General features: G+C 33.8%; 3 protein-coding genes across 5 annotated transcripts; 2 read left to right on the top strand and 1 right to left on the bottom strand.

Moving 5' to 3' along the window:
* Positions 1-11972: 11972 nt before the first annotated feature.
* LOC105211972 (probable 28S ribosomal protein S25, mitochondrial) lies at positions 11973-12884 on the top strand. The gene is made up of 3 exons (XM_011183687.3): positions 11973-12224; positions 12292-12486; positions 12611-12884. Exons 1-3 carry the CDS (start codon positions 12088-12090, stop codon positions 12780-12782), a joined length of 504 nt encoding a protein of 167 aa, XP_011181989.1. The 5' UTR covers positions 11973-12087; the 3' UTR covers positions 12783-12884.
* On the bottom strand, positions 12842-14079 carry LOC105211971 (probable RNA-binding protein 18). Of its 2 annotated transcripts, none has more exons than XM_011183686.3 (5): positions 13933-14079; positions 13780-13874; positions 13568-13642; positions 13422-13514; positions 12842-13353 (listed from the first exon to the last, which is right to left on the bottom strand). In XM_011183686.3, the coding sequence occupies exons 2-5, from the start codon at positions 13810-13812 to the stop codon at positions 13045-13047; spliced, it is 510 nt and encodes a 169-aa protein (XP_011181988.1). In that variant the 5' UTR covers positions 13813-13874; positions 13933-14079; the 3' UTR covers positions 12842-13044. The 2 variants fall into 2 exon arrangements, with proteins under 2 accessions (XP_011181988.1, XP_054088184.1); XM_054232209.1 differs by having other exon boundaries at positions 13568-13685; positions 13777-13874.
* Positions 14080-14327: 248 nt separating this feature from the next.
* LOC105211974 (nucleoside diphosphate kinase 6) lies at positions 14328-17530 on the top strand. Of its 2 annotated transcripts, XR_008471502.1 has the most exons (3): positions 14328-14617; positions 14668-15141; positions 15535-17530. XR_008471502.1 is itself a non-coding variant. In XM_011183688.3 (2 exons), the coding sequence occupies exons 1-2, from the start codon at positions 14418-14420 to the stop codon at positions 14915-14917; spliced, it is 450 nt and encodes a 149-aa protein (XP_011181990.1). In that variant the 5' UTR covers positions 14328-14417; the 3' UTR covers positions 14918-17530. The 2 variants fall into 2 exon arrangements, 1 of the variants encoding a protein (XP_011181990.1); XM_011183688.3 differs by having other exon boundaries at positions 14668-17530.
* Positions 17531-17920: the final 390 nt, after the last annotated feature.

Consider the following 17920-nt stretch of genomic DNA (forward strand, 5'->3'; position numbering starts at 1 on the left):
GTAAAGATATCGGAACAAAACTATGCACAAATACTTTATTTCTATTGTGCAATAGCCCGTATAAAAATAGGACTATAACTTTTCAAGGTCACCGATATCGAAAATAAGGACCTCGAAGTTTGCGGATAATATCTTCAAACAGTGTGCGTCTGTGTCAAAAATTGGCAAAATCCTCTAGCCCCCATATATCTCATATTCGGACCTTCCAGTGGAGTTTATACAGTATAGAACGATTAGTTTGTGAGATATCTTCGTAAACTTAAGTAAACGAAAAATCTTGGATATAATGTAGCTTGGTGGCAAAAATAGTTGAAATTGGTCCAGGAATTACCCCAGTCCCCATATGCTTTATATAATGATGTTTGTTTTCTAGTATTTTTTATGCCGAATTGTGGGTTATTTTAACATAATAAAATCAATAAATTGCGAGAGTGTAAAGTGTTCGTGTTTTTTAACAAATATGTCGGCTTCACTAATCGTTTTTAAAGAGTGTTCTAAATCCCTCTTTCCAAATATGGAAACGACGCGCGCCTAAATAAAAGACTTCTTATTTACTTTTTCATTATTTTTCCACCATTTTAACTGAATCTCGTGGATATTCTGATTCTGATTGAGTGGATAAATCAATGGAGAAATATAAAATTTATGATGCACTATATATTAGAAAATTTCCCAGATAATAATGACAATAAATGATTTATAGTACATTTAAGACTGATGGTAAATGATGCGTAGAAAGCACACACACATACACACTATGACAATTTATAAACCGCTCACAGGCAATACGTTTAACCAACCAACTGAGAGTATAGTCAAATCGTTTTAACAGCTATAAATATAATATATGTAATCTCTGTATTGTACTCTCAAGCAAATTTGATGACCTACTTACACATATTTATATATTTATCTTTTGCTGACACTCATAATAATATAGAGACATAAATATGTATGTAAATCAAAATTTTTTAAATAAATTCTCCGATCTAATAAAAACATAATTTAACAGTTCGAAGCAGTTGCATGCAACAGGGATTGCAGAGAGTGTGTGTATGAGTATGTATGTATAATATTTAATATTGTCAAGTGGAAACTAACGGCAGTGGCTGCATCAAATCGAATTTGCATTTTAATGTATGAAACAATGCCGTGGCGATTGCAGTCAAGTCAAGAAACGCTGTGAAGCGCCTGCAGTAAAGCGAAAAGCTCTCGAGTTGATATAAGTTTAAGATATGAGCTCAAACACACACAGACACATACTAACATGCACAGCACTGCAATACAAGGCTGTACTTGCCATATGCTAGAAACCACTTGCCATATTGCCACACTTACTGCGCACTGTCGCCTTGTTAGTTGCCTTTGTTGTTGCTTTTTTTCCTCATTTTGGTCTTTTATGACTTCTACAACGCATTTGCCCCGCTACGCTTCCGTTTCGGTACACTGGCGTGTTGCAGTGTATACGTAAGATGCCGGCCAAACCGCAGCTAAAGGCCATTTTATCCACACAGATGCACATCTAAATTATCGTGTCCATTGCCGCAATTTGCCAAAGACAACAAGCAGTGCAAATAGCACTATGGGGTAGGAAGAAGAAAAAATTTGAGGACAAAAAATATAACGCTAAAGGAATACATACATATGTAAAGGAGGAAGAATTTATTGCTTGTGTAGTCGACTGAATAATGGTTAGTCTCGGACAGTGTTGCCACTTTGTTTGAAATTAAATAAACCTTGGGTGGTTTTATGTGAGGAATATTATATATGGTTTTTTGATTAGTTTGTTCATTTGGTTAATTGGGAGATGGACCAAGTTTGATCATGCGTGGAAAATATAAAAATAATAGTGTGACAGAAATACTCTGACTTGGACAAGCTTAAAAGGGAAGCTACAAAAGTAGACTGATAGCGACAGCAAACGACGCCTTATTTTTCCCCTTCTTTAGACATTTCTCTTTAGTAAGGTTTGCCATTTCATCATGGAAAGATATACGACCCAACAACGAGTCGAAATTATTAAAATTTATTACCGAAATACAAAGGCAGCCTCAGCTTAAGAGCGCTACGTCCAATTTGTGGTCGTCATAATCGTCATGTCTGACCGCTTTTGACCCGAAAGGCCCGACTTGGACAATATGTGTTTCCAACAGGACGGCGCCACAAGCCATACAGCGAATGTCACAATCGATTTATTGAAAACCAAGTTTAGTGAACCCAGTTAATTGGTCGCCTCGGTCGTGCGATTTGACGCCGTCAGACTATTTTCTGTGGGACTACTCAAGTCTATGGTGTATACCAACAAGCCAGCTCCGATTGATGAACTTCAAACGTGAAATTGCAGCAATATCAGCCAATTTATGCTTGAAAACTGTCGAAAATTTGGTTCAGCGTCTGCAAGCATGCCCGTGATGGCCATGCAAAAGAAATCGAGTTCTATACATAGTCGCATCGAATGTACTTTCACAGTCATAATATTAGGAAATGTTGTGCCAAACATAAACGTACTTACACTTACGTAACATAATACTTACATAAACTTACGTACATTCTTATGAATATGCTTTAAACTCCGCTTTCTTGGAAGATGACTGCAAACTGTGAGTCTTAAGCTCGAACAAATCGATATTTGAAAAGAGACAAACGAGTTTATGCAAAAAAGTGAGATAGTTAGCTGAAAGGAAATTATTGTGCTCAAATAGAAATAGAAAACCTGATTTGAAGTGGTTAAAAGAAAGAGTAAGAGAAAAGTTTCATGAGGAGTACGGCAATAAAATCAAAATGGATAACGGTAGGTATTTAATAAAGTCTTCGAAATCGTTCATACTTCAACAATTATAAAAATGGGATTCTATAACCTTTGCTCAATAATTTAAATATTTCTATTTCAAGCTGCTCATCGAAGAAATTACTGAGACGAACCTGAAACTCTCAATAATGTTCATAACTCGCCTATTAGTAAGAGTGAAAATAAAATCTAATAATAACGAAAATACATTGTCTAGTCTAGCCAATAAGGCTACAAAAGCTAGCAAGAATAAACTGATTTCCAGAATGTGGACAGATGAGAGCTATATTATATTCTTAAATCTACACTATCGACAAAGCTTTCAAAATTACTTATTCTACGATCAATCTCGGCAATTTCGAACTGATGATATCGCGAGAACTATAAATCAATGAATCAAATGAGTCTGTGATTGATTTTTTTTTAATTATGTAGAAAGGGGCAGAAAAACTAAAGTTCCCTTTGCTATAATGTTATCATTTAGTGATGGGTCTGACCTATTGTAATTGTATTGGCTTCGTTAATTATAGCGGGACTTTTTGCATTATTTTTCGAAGATTTAATAAAAGTTCTCTATTTTGCGATGCACTCGCGACTTCATATCTCAACAAAAATAATTGTAACTAAATATTAGATGCTTACTAGGTAGGATATGGTGAAGAATATACATATTTACGTATAAGTGTGTATACACAGCGTAAACAGCGACTCAAGGAACCCCCGAGTAACGAGTTTCAAGCGATTCCCATGAAATTTTCAAAACAGCGTCCGCCATTTTGGATCAGCCAATTTGAATTTTGAAAAAACCGACACCGGATTCGTAATCCGTGGCCCCGAAAACCCCGGAGTAGAGAATTTCAAGCGAATACGATGAATTTTTAAAAACGCTGTCCGCCATATTGATTTTCTGGGGTTTTGTCAAAAACCTGATCTGATGGGGTTAAATAGTAAGATCCCCAGATTATAACAAACATTTTTTTTGTGTGACTGTTTTATCAAAGTGTTCAATGATGGTAACAAAGGAAGAGTCAGACGATATTTTCGATGTAAAGAAAAAGTGAATAGAGACTTATTTTCTCGAAAGTAAAACAGAGTTTCCACGAAATAAGTTTTTGTAAAATTTTAGTTAATCTTTGTGAAGCAAACAATTTTTCATGTGGCAACACTACTCCCAACGGCCATGAAGATATTACGTTAGAGGGAGATTCTTAAAGAATATGAGCGAAAAAATCAGCAAGTTAGTGAATTGCTTGGAAAAACTTAGCATACACTTAAGCACAAACACACACACACACAAGTATGATTTTTATGTCCGCATATATCTCTGCTATTTACATAGAAATGCAACTCACACTCCGCCACTCTACAACGCAGCAGTTATCCTTCAGCTTGCACTGTACTGCTACTTTGCAGCAAATAAGTAGTTGTAACCTAATCACAATATTTCATGTACTATATTAAATGCATAAGTGCCTGGCTGCATGCAACATTGCGCCCACACATGCACTTATGCGCCATCCAACACACAGACACACACACAGCCACAAAGGAAGGACAGATTGCATATTTCCTTTAAGCATCAAGTGCTTTGCAGATATACTTGAGAGTACAAATTTATAATATGTACGGGTGTGTGTGTTATGTGTGATCATGTTAAGATGGCTGGGCTCCTTAGGAAACACCAATTTTAGAGGACCGCAAATCTGCAATAACAACAAATTGGCGAAATATACTATAAGTGAGCTGTGAAATTAAGTTACAACGAAAATGCAAACAATGACATAAATCTGTGAAAAGTGATTCAGTTTCATGCATACGAGTCATAACTCCCTCGTCCTCGCCTCGTACGCTTCTAATATAGATATAGATATAACGGAACACGCACACAAACATATTAAGTGATTGCAGTTATCTTAAGTATTAAGATTTTAAGTACTTCGGAGCATGCTTTTTATTTTATACTCTCGAAATTTATTTAACTAATTTTTTTATAATAACACCCCATTTGGCTCATATATTCGGCAGCAAGCCAACTCGAATAACGAAAATCATTATATATAGTACATGAGAGCTAGGGGAAGTTATAACCTGTTCACCCATTTTTGCCACAGACATACATTATTTAAGGACCTCTACGAGCTGTTCGATACCACGAGGTTTTAGACAATGCGCCCCTTATCAAGCGATTTCTTTAACCTAATGCTTAAGAAGATATTCGCGCTTCAGATCTTAATCGTACTGGCACTATATTTTTCAAGAGTCTCCAGTTATTGGCCAATGCCGACGATATCGCCATTATCTGCTGCGTGTGTGCACCTTTATCAAGCCTGGAAAAAGAAGCAAAACAAATGGGTCTAGTATTGAACGAGGGCAAAACGAAGTACCTCCTATCAGTTAGCAAAGGATCTCAGCGGTTAGGAGACTGTTAACAATTAAACTTCGAGGTAATAAAGATTTCATCTATCTAGATTCCAGCATCAACTCAACAACGACATCAATCAATCTGAGGATCACTCTTGCCAGGAGATGATATCACCGGATCAGTAAGCAATTGAAAAGCAAAGCCCTCTGTAGCAAAACCAAAGTAACGCACTATAAGTGACTCATCTTACCATCCAAGTGGTATGGCGCGGATGCTTGACCGATACCAGCAAAGATGAGCACTCTTCAGGAGCGTTCGAGAAGGAGTTATGGCCCGCTACTCGTGGGCGTAGGTGAGTACCGGATTCATTGGAATGACGAGCGAATGCGGCGTATAAAAATACAGCGGTTGCGCTGGCTACTGGCACTGGAGGCCGACGAAGAAAAGGACGACCGAACCTTAGGTGAAAAAATTAAGTGGATGTGCACCTGGCTAAGCTTGAAATCCCCGACACCCGGTTGTTATGCCAAATTGGTGATGATACATTATTAAAAGAAAAAGATTTTTTCTGAATTAGTTTGAAAGATTTACCGTTATTGTAAAGCGAACGAGTCGGATGGTTTATAAAATTGTATTATATGGCCGCGCCGTTTGGCCGATTTCGCCCATTTTCCATCGGTATAAGTAGAACTTGTGACATGATTTTTGAACCAAATGTAGGCGGATCTGAGTGCAGCTCTTTCCTGGCATGATCCATTTCGCTCATTTTCAATATCATTTTATGGTGCCAAGGAACATGTAGATATACCAAGTTTCATCTCAATTTTTACTCAAGTTAAGACTTGCACGATGTGCAACAAGCTTGCAAGAGTATAAAAAGAACCTTAAAGGGTGTCGTTTAACAAGCATACTAGAAATCGCTGAAAAAGATTGGAAGAAGCGCTGACATGAAGACATAGTAACGCATGGGAACTATTTTAAAGACGACAGTATTAGAACGAAGACGTATATTATGAAAAGTGGACAAAGAAAAAGTAGTAACCATTCTCAGCAAAATTGCGGATTTTGAGCGACCAAAGGCTGTTTGCACTGTGTACTGTGTTGGAAATTCAAAAGTAATATACTCTCTCAAAAATTAACAGTATTTCATCATATCGAGGAAAAAGATAACGTACGGTGAGGCATCTCTTGAATTATTTATGACAGAGGTGAAAAGAAAGTAAGATAAAGCTTTCAGTATTTCAAGCAAATTTCAACAAAGAAAAGATATTTTGTACGCATTAAAAAAACTCAGTAGAGATGATAAGCCTTCATACGATTGATTATCGATACCAGCTTGCTTTGGAATAATTGACTCGCAGTTGAGTAAACGAATAATCGCGACGGTAGATTCTAACAAAATTGTATTTGGTTTATTGTAATTAAAATTTATTTCAAATTATTAGTTCTTAAACATGCAGTTTTCTCTATTAGAAGAACTCATTGACGTGTCATGTCAATTGTGTAAAATTTTCTACTGTAATCTGGACATTGGAAGAACTATTAAAAATAAATTTAAAACAAATTAAGTAACTTTATTTCTATTAACAAATATTAGAAATTCATAAACATTTCAACTTTGTCTGAAGCATTGCTGCTGAGCATTCATTTTTTTTCATTTTGTTCGCACAAATTGAGAATCTCGCTCACATGCACACATGAAATACAATTTGACTTATTCTAATAATTTATTAGATTTTTATTAAATTTTATTTTTCTGTGTTCGTGTTTCATATGTATGTAATTAAAGCAAAAGGACTTTTGTAGCTGCTATTTCTACACAAAAAAAAGAAAAAAAATAAAAATATTAAACAACAAATAAAGCCCGCGAACGCTGCTCGTCCTCTTTCGAATCCCACAGCAATAAACTCATCATTTTAAAATATGAAATAAAATATCTAAATTCATATTTCATTTAAGAAATGTATTTTCCATGTGCTGGTGGCAAGCGCTTGATGCCTTTCACCTGTCCAACTGTCTGCTGGCAGAGCAACACACTACTCCCCACAGTGTTATATGCGCTTTTGGACTCACTTCCGCCCCTGTATAACCCACCCCCTGCATTTGCACATTATTGAATGACTTTCATTGCAAAGAGTGTGCGTGTGTGTGTGAGTGCCAAGCGAGTGCTGCCACAAAATGTGCTTAGTGACAATCGGCAACTTTGCACTTACACGTGTACTAAATGCAACTAACAAGAAGTGCAACAATAACTAAACATGCAAAATGCAACCTACAAAAATGCCTGTGTGCAGTTGACAGCGCCGTGGTGCATATAAAGGTGTGCATGTGTGTGAAAGTAGAAAAGCTGCTGTTGCAAGAAATGACGTTTGCGTTGTGCCATTTTTTCCTCTTCACTGCTTTATTTTATGTTTTCCTGTACTGTTACCGGTTGTTATTGTTGTCAGTTCCGGTATACAAACACACTTTGCATATGTGAGTGGAGGAAGCGTTGTGAGATGTGGTAATATGAAATTCAACATTAACGAGTATACCGTTATATAGCTTCATATATGTACATATGTATGTATGTATTCGAAATCAAGCAAGTGTAATATTTCTTTGTTTGTGTGTGTGCAAACATAAATACGTGAAAAAGGCAAAAAATAGAGAAAGCAAAAAGCTCTAAAATACGACTACAACTGCTTGTTTATATTCACATATTCATATGTACATATCTATGTAAGTATGTACATTCATACTCGTAATACTCAAAATACTAGTGTAGTGAGATTATCCTTTTCTGCTATTGTCTGCGCGACTGTCTGCATGTGTCTCTACAACAGCTTTAATTCCACGGCGCCGCTCTCTTCTCTGCAGCGTTTGAGTTTTCTACTGACTGACTTCGTCGTCGACGAGCGTCGTTTGAATTTCTCATGTGGCCACAAATGCTCCTCGGCTAAGCTCCTTCCGCATGACTGCATCATCAACGTGATATGCAAAGTAAATCATATAAGTATTCATATAACTTTCAATATATATATATTAGGGTGATCTTTAAAAATAAATATAAGACCTTTTTTCAACCTGAACCGATAAAGCAACTGTTAGATACAAATTTTAGTCCCAGAGACGTTTCAAATCATACACACATTTTATCTTCTTTCCAAACTCAACTGTTAATCTTGAAGGTCTAACGTCAAAACGTATACAAAGATAAGCAAGAGATTCGTTAGGGAGTTGTCCACTTCCTAGATGTGTTTAAAATCTTTCAAAGTTCTTACAAAGACTTCAAATCTCCCCCTTAATTGCTAATGCGAGTCGATGTTATCGAATACTCCCTTCGGCTTTGTTTGCTTCTGCTTTGCAAAGAGAAAAACCCCCACGGGAGATGAAATATATTTCGCACTAATTAATATTTTGGACATATGTACTTATCCAAAAGAACAAATCTATTCTACACCCTGTTCAAATATTCAAATTTTTAGTCGGCAAATGCAGATAATACAGCCCGTATACTGCTCAGCAAGAGGTTTTAGGGTATATGTAGATGTCTTCCAAACACCATCTACCCAATGGGAACGCCGTGGTCGGATTAAGATGATATCTACTGGAATATTACACATCCACACTAAAATAATTTTGGTTTCAGAGTCGCTGATTACAAATTCGGTCTCGGTTTTTTTCTAAATTAAAAATTGCTGTTCCAATATTGCGGACGCATTTTTGAAAAATGCATTGGAAGCGCTTGGAGCTCGTTACTCGGGGGTTCTCGGGGTCGGGGTAATTAATATTGAAGAACTCTCTCCCGCATAGATTGAAGAAGGTCCGCCTAACAACAAGTCTTCTACATATCATTCTGAAAGTCAAACAACCTTTTATAGAAGAGATTGCATAGCCCGATTATTAAGGCTGTGATTCTGAAACTGTTCTAATGTTCTAAAAAAACAATGATATAAAAATCTAAATTGGAGAATACACCTTACTAACCATAATATTCAGCATTAAAATCTCCAAAGATTTTACGTTTCTTTTATTTTATTTTTTTTAGATTCGTTTTGTTGTTTTCCTCTTCAACTGTGTCATATGAATTTATTTGTTTATATGTCACGCATGCTTAGCGGAGGAGATATGCTATTGTATATGAAATTCAATGGAGGCAAGCAGTTAGACATCCATATCAGTACCTCTTTTATCCTTTAGGTATATATGAATAAAGTGCAATTTTTGAGAGCAAAATACTAAAGCATATATACATACATATATGAAAAATTGAAAACTCATTCAAGAAAGAGACATGGTATTCATCTTCACACTAATCAAATATGGTAAAACTATTTACAGTCTACAAAGCAGTGGATTTTCCACCCTGAGCATGCTCGAGGGTCCAAAAAATGGTATATAAACAAACAATTCACTGTGTCAACAAAAATTTAAAGTGCAAAGTAGCGACGATTGCAAAAATTAAGAATAGTGGAATCAATATGTGGAAAGAAACATAAATACATCCTCTATTGAAAGTGAGGTTTTAAGAACATCGAAAGTGTTATCAAGATTATTCAGGGTTCTGTTCCGTTTTTCTTTAACATATCATGAGGCAAATCGTTTTAAATACTAGTATTGGAGTAACAGCAGAACAAAGTGGAAGTTATTCCTAAACGCATTTCAGTGACGTCTTTCAAGCTATAATGAAGGATAGAGAAAGATCATCAAGTGCTCTCTTCAGTAATGATTGGAAAATTATTTTAATTTGATTTCAGACTCTAATAAACTGATACATTAAAGAATGGAGAGAATCGAACTCATGTATGAGTGTTCACATGTATATTACAGCAACAACAATGTGGAAATTCAAATACGCATTCCAATGTTCATTAGTGAGCCACATAAAATCCACAGTCCTAATGGTCAGTTATGAAAATAGTAAATGCAGAAAGCCATCAAATAGAAAACAAATCAGTTGAAGGGCTAATATGCGTTGCAAACAAAAAATGAAGAGGCATTGAATGAAAAAGCATTGATAAGTTATTGGTTGAAACAATGAGTAAAGACATGAAAAAAGAAAACAACAATGCGTTTAGAAAGACATATATACATACATACATGCGCATAAATCAAATATTAACATTCATAATACAAGCAGCATCCTCAAAGGCTTGCAATTCAGTAACACATCGCTACTTACAAATTATAATGTTACTATAGACAGAGATGTATGATATTATATGTACATATACATACCTACATACATAATGATGAAAGTGTAAAAAAGTTAGCATCTGTTGAACGGATTATATTCAGGCTTTATTGCCACTATTAAGCGTCATTATAGACATAAACAATTTTTTGTAGCTTTGTAATGACTTCTAAATATAGTTACCATTTAAATAAAATAGATCCATTTAGTTGGATAAAATTGTCTCTTTAGAATTTTGCTTAAAGCTTTTTGGAATATATGATCTATTTATTTCAATGGCAATGCATAAATTTTGAAATTTTTTTTCATAGCATAATAATAAAAGCTTTAATTTTGAATTTGATTTTAGTAAAGTGTTAAATATTATATATTTAATTGTAAAAAATTAATTTATATTCAGTTTATCGCATTTTTTTATTTAAATCGATTAAAGATCGGACAACTAATTTCTTAACAAGAATTTTTTTTTAAATATTTTAAAATTAATATATTTATCTAAAAAATAGGGTTAAGCATGAAGATGCAACGTAAGCGAAAATAGGAATTTCTTTCAAAGCAGTGCAATTATTAGTTATTAAAATAAAAGACTCGATTTCAAATTCGTTGCGTATCACTCAAAAGACGAGTTTTATTTTTTTAGACAGAACCAACACCAAGCGACTATTTATGGATAATTTAACGTTTACAAGTTCCACTGTATATATATTTTTTTGTTATGATATTATATTTATTTATTATTATTATTTTATTATTACAGGTGTATATGCACTTTAAGCATTTAATTTTTTTTTTTCAATTAAAAAGTTTCTGTCATGATATATGTTGTTTTTCAATAACTATAGCATACGATTTTTATTTTGATAATATTGAATAAAATTAAATTAGTTTTACAAATACATACATAAACAGAGTAATATATGGTACAATGTAAATACTATGCACTCACCACCTGGTATATGAAAATCGCCAAATGTTATACCGCGCAGTCGTTTTAATATTTAAAATGTTCTTCGCGAAACGCGCACCGGAAATTATTAAACCTTTAAACCACGTAAAACACATTTACCTACTTCCAGGATACAACTCACCGGAACACAACTTCGAAACTCATTCGACACCACTCTAATTGGAAGCACTGCATTGCGAGCTATTTCGAAAATGGCCCCTTTTGATTGTCGAAAAGCCACTTGTAGCAGCATTTGCATATTAACTAATAAACACTTGTTATGCACTTTTTTACTTTCTCAAACACACCAGCAGCTATAAATTTACTTAAAAATCATGCTTAACACTTTTAATTTGCTATAATCAGCATTTTATCAATGAAAACAAGCCTGCACAAAAGTGGTGACAGGCGCTGCTGCCCGTGGGCCTGCAAACACACCAGGAGCTATTTGAACACAAATTGATACTTTCTTTCACATATTTCACATTACAAACACACTGTGAACTATAAGGAACCACTAAATACACTTTTTAACACTTTAAACAACTAATAAACACAATTATTTAACAAAAACTTACAAAATACGAGCGCAGCGAAAATTTATGCAAAAACTAACGGAACGGAAGACATTACTGTCGATAATGTAGTGCTATAGCTTTGCCTATGGTTTGCCTGTGCTCCAATTCGTCTTCGAATTCGAAATCAGCTGTTCACAACTGTCAGCTGTGCATATGCAACCGCATTTCCAATAAGCGGCCCTTGGTTTTGTAATTTCTTATTTTGTGTAACAAAACTTAAATAAAAATCGCAACAACATGCCTTTCATGAAAGGACGCGCGCCAATAAGGCGTACCATTGATTATTTGAATGCCGGCCGCCTTGTGTTGAAGGACAAAGTGAAAATCTTTAGTGTAAATTACAATGTACATGGTGACCACCACAAAGGCGCCAGGTGAGTGTTATTCAACGAAGTTCAAGTGACAAGTTGTGTTTTAACTATTTGCCTTTTATGTTTATAGAGACTTTGTGTTTTGGAATTTGGGTCAAATACAATATAAGAATCCCAGTGTACAGGTAGTGACATTTAAGAACTTAACGCCCTCGCCTTTTGTGCGCTGCTACTTTGAGGACGGACGTGATATGCTTATCGATATAGATAGCCGCAATCGTGACGAAATCATTGAACATCTCTGCAAAGTTGTTGGCAAATCAAAGTGAGTTTTATAGTATGCTTATAAAAGCACTGTAGGTGCACCATATACGTACATCCAGCAATACATTCTCAACTGTTAAACTTATTTATACACAAAATTTACTGGCTCTATATTAACATTACAGGGCTCAATTGGACGCAGAGGCACATTTAGCGGAGAGTAAAGACAATCCTGCCAACTTTGGTTATGGCTGCGATCGACACTGCATCTGTGAAATACCCGGTCAAGTGCCGTGCCCTAGCACAGTTAAATTGCCGGATCATCTGCGTGGCAAACACATATTTGCACCAAAGTAATGCCATAAAAACTAGCTTCATTAAAGTTTTAGCATATTCTTAAATAAAAAAAACACATATACAGTTACAATGTTTACAAATAAATCACTTTATTTGGCTTAAGTCTCTGAACACAATATTTTATAAGTATACGTATGGATAGCGCGCATATGAGTAGAATTATAAATATTTGATGAAATTGATGAAAGTCCAGATACATTGTTCGACGTTCTAGGATAAACACTAAACAGAATTTGACACTACTACTTGTTGTTTCTAGTTTCTATCTTCGTTTTGGCCGCTGATGTCGGTTGTATGGCGCCGAGTTATATGACTTTGTGTAGGTGCGCCCGCCTGAGGTACTACTGCTTGTATCACGGTCTTTGTTGAATTGATAGCGTTGTATAAATGGTACTTGGTTGCTTGCTGAGTTTAAAAGGTTCAACTCTAATTCCTCCTCACCATTACGTTCTAATGCACGTAATTTCGACTCTATTGCGCGTATCGCGTCTTCTCTACTCATTCTATCATCGCGTGAGCTGGAGCCTAATGCAGGTATTTCGATGCGTGGTTTCTGTTTGTTGAGTTCATCCTGAAATATTAAAAAAATCGTTTATGGTAGCTATGCGTGTCTACTTAAAATAATGTATACACACTTACGTAATTAACATTCTTCGCCAGTCGTATCACTATCGGCCGATTCGCTATAGGTGTGCCATTTAATTTCTCCAGCGCTTTTAACGCAGCGTCAGCCTATTAAAGTGTTTCATTAGTACATATATGTAGCCAGTTCGCTGTTTACTTACCGTGCCGAATGTGACGAAAGCATATCCACGCGATTGCCCAACCAATGGGCCGCTCTTGTGAAAGAGCATATCAAACTTTTCGACAGGACCGCATTTTTGCAAAATTTTCAAGAGTTGATACCAATAATAGCAACGCACGAAAATGAAATTGACAGATTAGTTTAACTGATCGAATCACTATATACTACTTAGATAAAAAACTATTAACTTACTCGCTTAGCCTTGGATCTAAATTGCCAATCCATATGCGTCGTTCTTCTAGCACACCACCACTGCCGCTGCTGCAACTTTTTCCACTATTTGTTGCCTGCAAAATTAATACAGTTAATATAGTGTTTATAACAAAAGATGATTTGTAAACTCGCCATTATTTATTTATTTTTGTAATTTTGTAAACAAAAATTTTTGCCAGAGTATACAAAAAATAATGTAATCAATCAATAAAATTTATACGTTTGACAATTTCTCTATCTTTCTTGCGTTTGACATTTCATTAAGGAGACATTCGGAAAGCAGGTTATTACAGAGTTGCATTGGCAACAAATTATTGGTTTTAGCGTTTAACTATTCTTTAAAATAGCCCAAAAATATTAAAATTTTACAAATATGTGTAATTTATATTTAACGTACTATATTTATGACGTCTATACTGCTTTCTATATTATTTAATATACATTTGAAAATTTCAGTTTTGCTTGGGAACAAATTTAGTGAGAACAGAAACAAATTTAGCGCGAACGGGAACAATTTTAGCGGCATTTTCACTGTTCTCACCATAAAGACAGCTGAGCACAATTTCATTCGATGTTAACATTTTTATTAAATTTAAATACAAGTTTCAATTTTATAAATGGAAATTACATTAGCGTTACTTAAACCACACGTGGTTCGTAATGTCTATGCATTCCGACAGATAAAAGATATAATACAGCAGAATTTTACAATACTGCATACCAAAGAAGTGCGCATTACGAAAGAGTTGTCTGAACATTTCTATGTGGAGCACAAAGGGAAATTCTTCTACAATCGACTGGTCACATTCATGGGCAGGTATTATAACATTTATCTCTTAATAGCCAGTTATCATTGATTCCTTTCAGTGGACCTTGCCATGCATTTGTCCTACAGTCCAAAGGCAGTATCGCCAAGTGGCGTGCGTTGATGGGCCCCACAAAAGTTTATAAAGCTGTATACTCGCATCCGGATTGCATACGTGCGCTCTATGGTCTCTCAGATACACGTAACGCCTGCCATGGTTCCGATAGTGAAAAATCGGCGTCACGTGAAATTTCTATTTTATTTCCGGAGCTGGATATAAATCAATTATCGGCTATTGGGAGTAATAGATGACTGTGTGATTGATATGTTAACGTAAAACTGTTGTGAATGGATTTGTTTGTGCACATGTAGCTGTTAATGAAATCGAAATGGTTTTTTTAATTTATAACCCGCATTAAAAATAAGTTATGTAAATGTAAGCAAGATTGTTAAATTGTGTTAAGAATGGTTTCTAAGCACTCGCATGAAAGGATTATTACAAAACCCATCACTGCATTTAAATTAAATAGTTTAAGGTAAGTTGCATATGCTATGTAGTTCGTTAATTATTATTGTTGGAAAAAAGTAAAATAATAAATTTATTATACGCATTAATACAATTAGAATTTATATGAATGGCACATAAATATTTATATTGGGTTACTATATCCATTTACGATTTTGCACGAAGTAATAGTGTATAATTATCTGTGGAAATGGTTTTCCTTTGTATTTGTAATATTTTATTACACCTTTAATAAAACTCTATAACATCATAAAATATTAGAGAAGGATGTGAGACATTTTGATTACGCAATGTCGGTTGCTCCAGCTGTTCTTTAGTGGAACTTATAAATACATACATACATACATATTTAAAACAATTTAATCTCTTCCGAAACCGAAATCGGTCCATATCTTTTTTCTAGGCTAAATAAAATACAGTCGGTTCGTTTACTAGTTTCATTTCGATTAACCGCTGGATCTCAATCTCGAAACAAATCGGTGGAAATGTTTTGCTTAGCATAAAAGAAATTCGTCAGAGGATATATTTTACATTAGTTTTGGAAAACTGCTGCCATACTCGGGGAAGTTGTTGTTGTTGTATCCTCAGGAAATAAAAGTTTTATTCCGATATAAATCATACACCCGATCTAATTTTATTGATGTTATCGGCTCACATATTCCCTCTATCACAATGGAAAGGAAGTAATAATTAATATTTTTAAATAAAAAATCCACACATATTTGTTTTTGTAATTGATGCTTTATTGGTAAATTCTCAATACAAGTATACAATAGCTTTTCAATTTTTTTTGTTGTTGTAACCATATCATGTAGGTTGTAGTAAATTAAAAATAAATTTCTCAAAAGGATTAATCATATATTCGTATAACAAAATACTATATAAAAAGTATAATCATAAGACAAAAAGTGTAGAAAAACAGTTTCCAAAATACATATGCACATACATACATACACATATGTATAAATGTATGTGCATACATATACATATACATAAATACATAGTTGTTAATTTATTTATTTTAAACGATTCCATTGGAAATCTGTGTGTATACATATGTATGTAGTTTGATTGTTGTCATAATCATATGTATGTATGTATATATTGAGTTTCTCATTTTAAATGCCGAAATGCTCGAAAATTTTGTTAAGTTAGCGAAAACATGTATACATATTGCTAAATATGTGAATATTGGTGTTTTGAATATACATACATATTACTGTTTTCTATACATTTCTGCGCTACATAGCGGTTGTTTAAAAGTGTAAATGACACATGTATACATAAATACAAGTATATAAGCATTAGCTTTTATATATTTTTAGTACTTTGTCTTTTTAACTTAATTTAAAAATAATTATACGAAATTGAGAATGATAATATAAATTTATTTTTATTCTGTTTCATAACGCATACTACTAAACGAACTTCTAAACAAATATCAATTTGTATCTAGGTAGTAGTAAGCGGTGTGCTATAATTTTTGTGAATTTTTCAGGGATTATTTTTCTATTTTTATTTGGCTTTTTTCATGCTACTAGCATTGTGGTAGTTGCAATGTTTTTTTTAATTTTTTTGCGAGTTTTATACACAGTACGTGCTATAGCTTTTGAATTTGTTAGTTGTACGTAAGTGTATTTAATTGTTAATTGCAATTAATAAATATGTGTACAACTATTGAATTCATAGCTTTGCGTTCTTGCTGTGTATAAAACTGTTTTTGTTGTTGTATATTTTTTATAGGTTATGTCAAATAACAATTTCTATATAAGTAAATTTGCAGTTCTATAATTCTAAATTCCATTGTCCTTTCAATAAATTATAAATGTTTAATCGATTTAATGCCTACAGCAGTCCCATGGTTTTCACAATTTTTTCCGTTTAGGATTTTAAAACGAGTCTAAAATATACATACATACAGCAAATATGCCTAACTTAATGTGTTTTGAATTTTATTTTTGTTGTTTTTTTTTTCAATATATTTTTATCCGATTAAAATATTGCTATGCGTCAAAATTCTGATTTGTTCAATGAAATTTCGCTGACGTTGACAGGTGAAGGCCAATGAGCGGCGTAATGCAGTTGCTGAATATATTGGATAATTTTAGAATTTTACTGAAATGTATTTAGCGAGTTTTAGGTGTTTAGTTGCTTGTTTGTATTGTTGTAGCGCTAATTGGGGTTTGCAGAAATGTAAAATAATTGATTTTCAAATAACGTTCTTACTTGAACCTTACGCGAAAACAACATAACCTCACTAATTTTTTTTTTTTTAGTTAAATAAATTAATTGAGGTTTTCAGAAATGTAAAAAAATTGTTTTTCAAATAACTTTCTTACTAAAACCTTAATCAAAAGCATCATAACCTCACTAATTTTATATAATTTTTTTTTTTTTTATTTAAACAAATTCAATCTTCAGTTGTCTTCAGCCGCTCACTGCTACACCCTTTATCAAACGTCAGCTTATAAAACTTACAATTCACATAAGTACTTAAAAACTTTATATCATAATATACAACAAAATATAGTACATACAAAAAATTCATCAATACCCATACTTATTGCGTATGGTGTACTTAAGTATACATATAAATCCTAACAATATCATCATACCTAGTTTAATAAACTTTTTTATAGCAATTTAAGCTACATTTTTGTCACATTAAATGTAATGTTTTTGAAACAATAACATTGTTTTGTAAACGTTTTTTACTAAGTTTCGGCAACAAGCTGATGGATGCTAATAAGCTTACAACTAAAAAATATTTAATATAATATAATATAGTA

The sequence above is a fragment of the Zeugodacus cucurbitae genome, chromosome 5 (assembly GCF_028554725.1).
Source record: "Zeugodacus cucurbitae isolate PBARC_wt_2022May chromosome 5, idZeuCucr1.2, whole genome shotgun sequence".
NCBI lineage: Eukaryota > Metazoa > Arthropoda > Insecta > Diptera > Tephritidae > Zeugodacus > Zeugodacus cucurbitae.

Bases quoted from the DNA above. Each gene is read 5' to 3' on its own strand.
- LOC105211972 (XM_011183687.3), top strand. From the start codon at position 12,088: ATGCCTTTCATGAAAGGACGCGCGCCAATAAGGCGTACCATTGATTAT. The intron at 12,225-12,291 runs GTGAGTGTTATT...TTATGTTTATAG, and splicing joins GACCACCACAAAGGCGCCAG to AGACTTTGTGTTTTGGAATT. The intron at 12,487-12,610 runs GTGAGTTTTATA...TTAACATTACAG, and splicing joins AAAGTTGTTGGCAAATCAAA to GGCTCAATTGGACGCAGAGG.
- LOC105211971 (XM_054232209.1), bottom strand. The intron at 13,686-13,776 runs AGTTAATAGTTT...CTATTATTGGTA, and splicing joins GATCCAAGGCTAAGCGAGTA to TCAACTCTTGAAAATTTTGC. The intron at 13,515-13,567 runs GTAAGTAAACAG...ACACTTTAATAG, and splicing joins CTTTCGTCACATTCGGCACG to GCTGACGCTGCGTTAAAAGC.
- LOC105211974 (XM_011183688.3), top strand. From the start codon at position 14,418: ATGGAAATTACATTAGCGTTACTTAAACCACACGTGGTTCGTAATGTC. The intron at 14,618-14,667 runs GTATTATAACAT...GATTCCTTTCAG, and splicing joins CTGGTCACATTCATGGGCAG to TGGACCTTGCCATGCATTTG.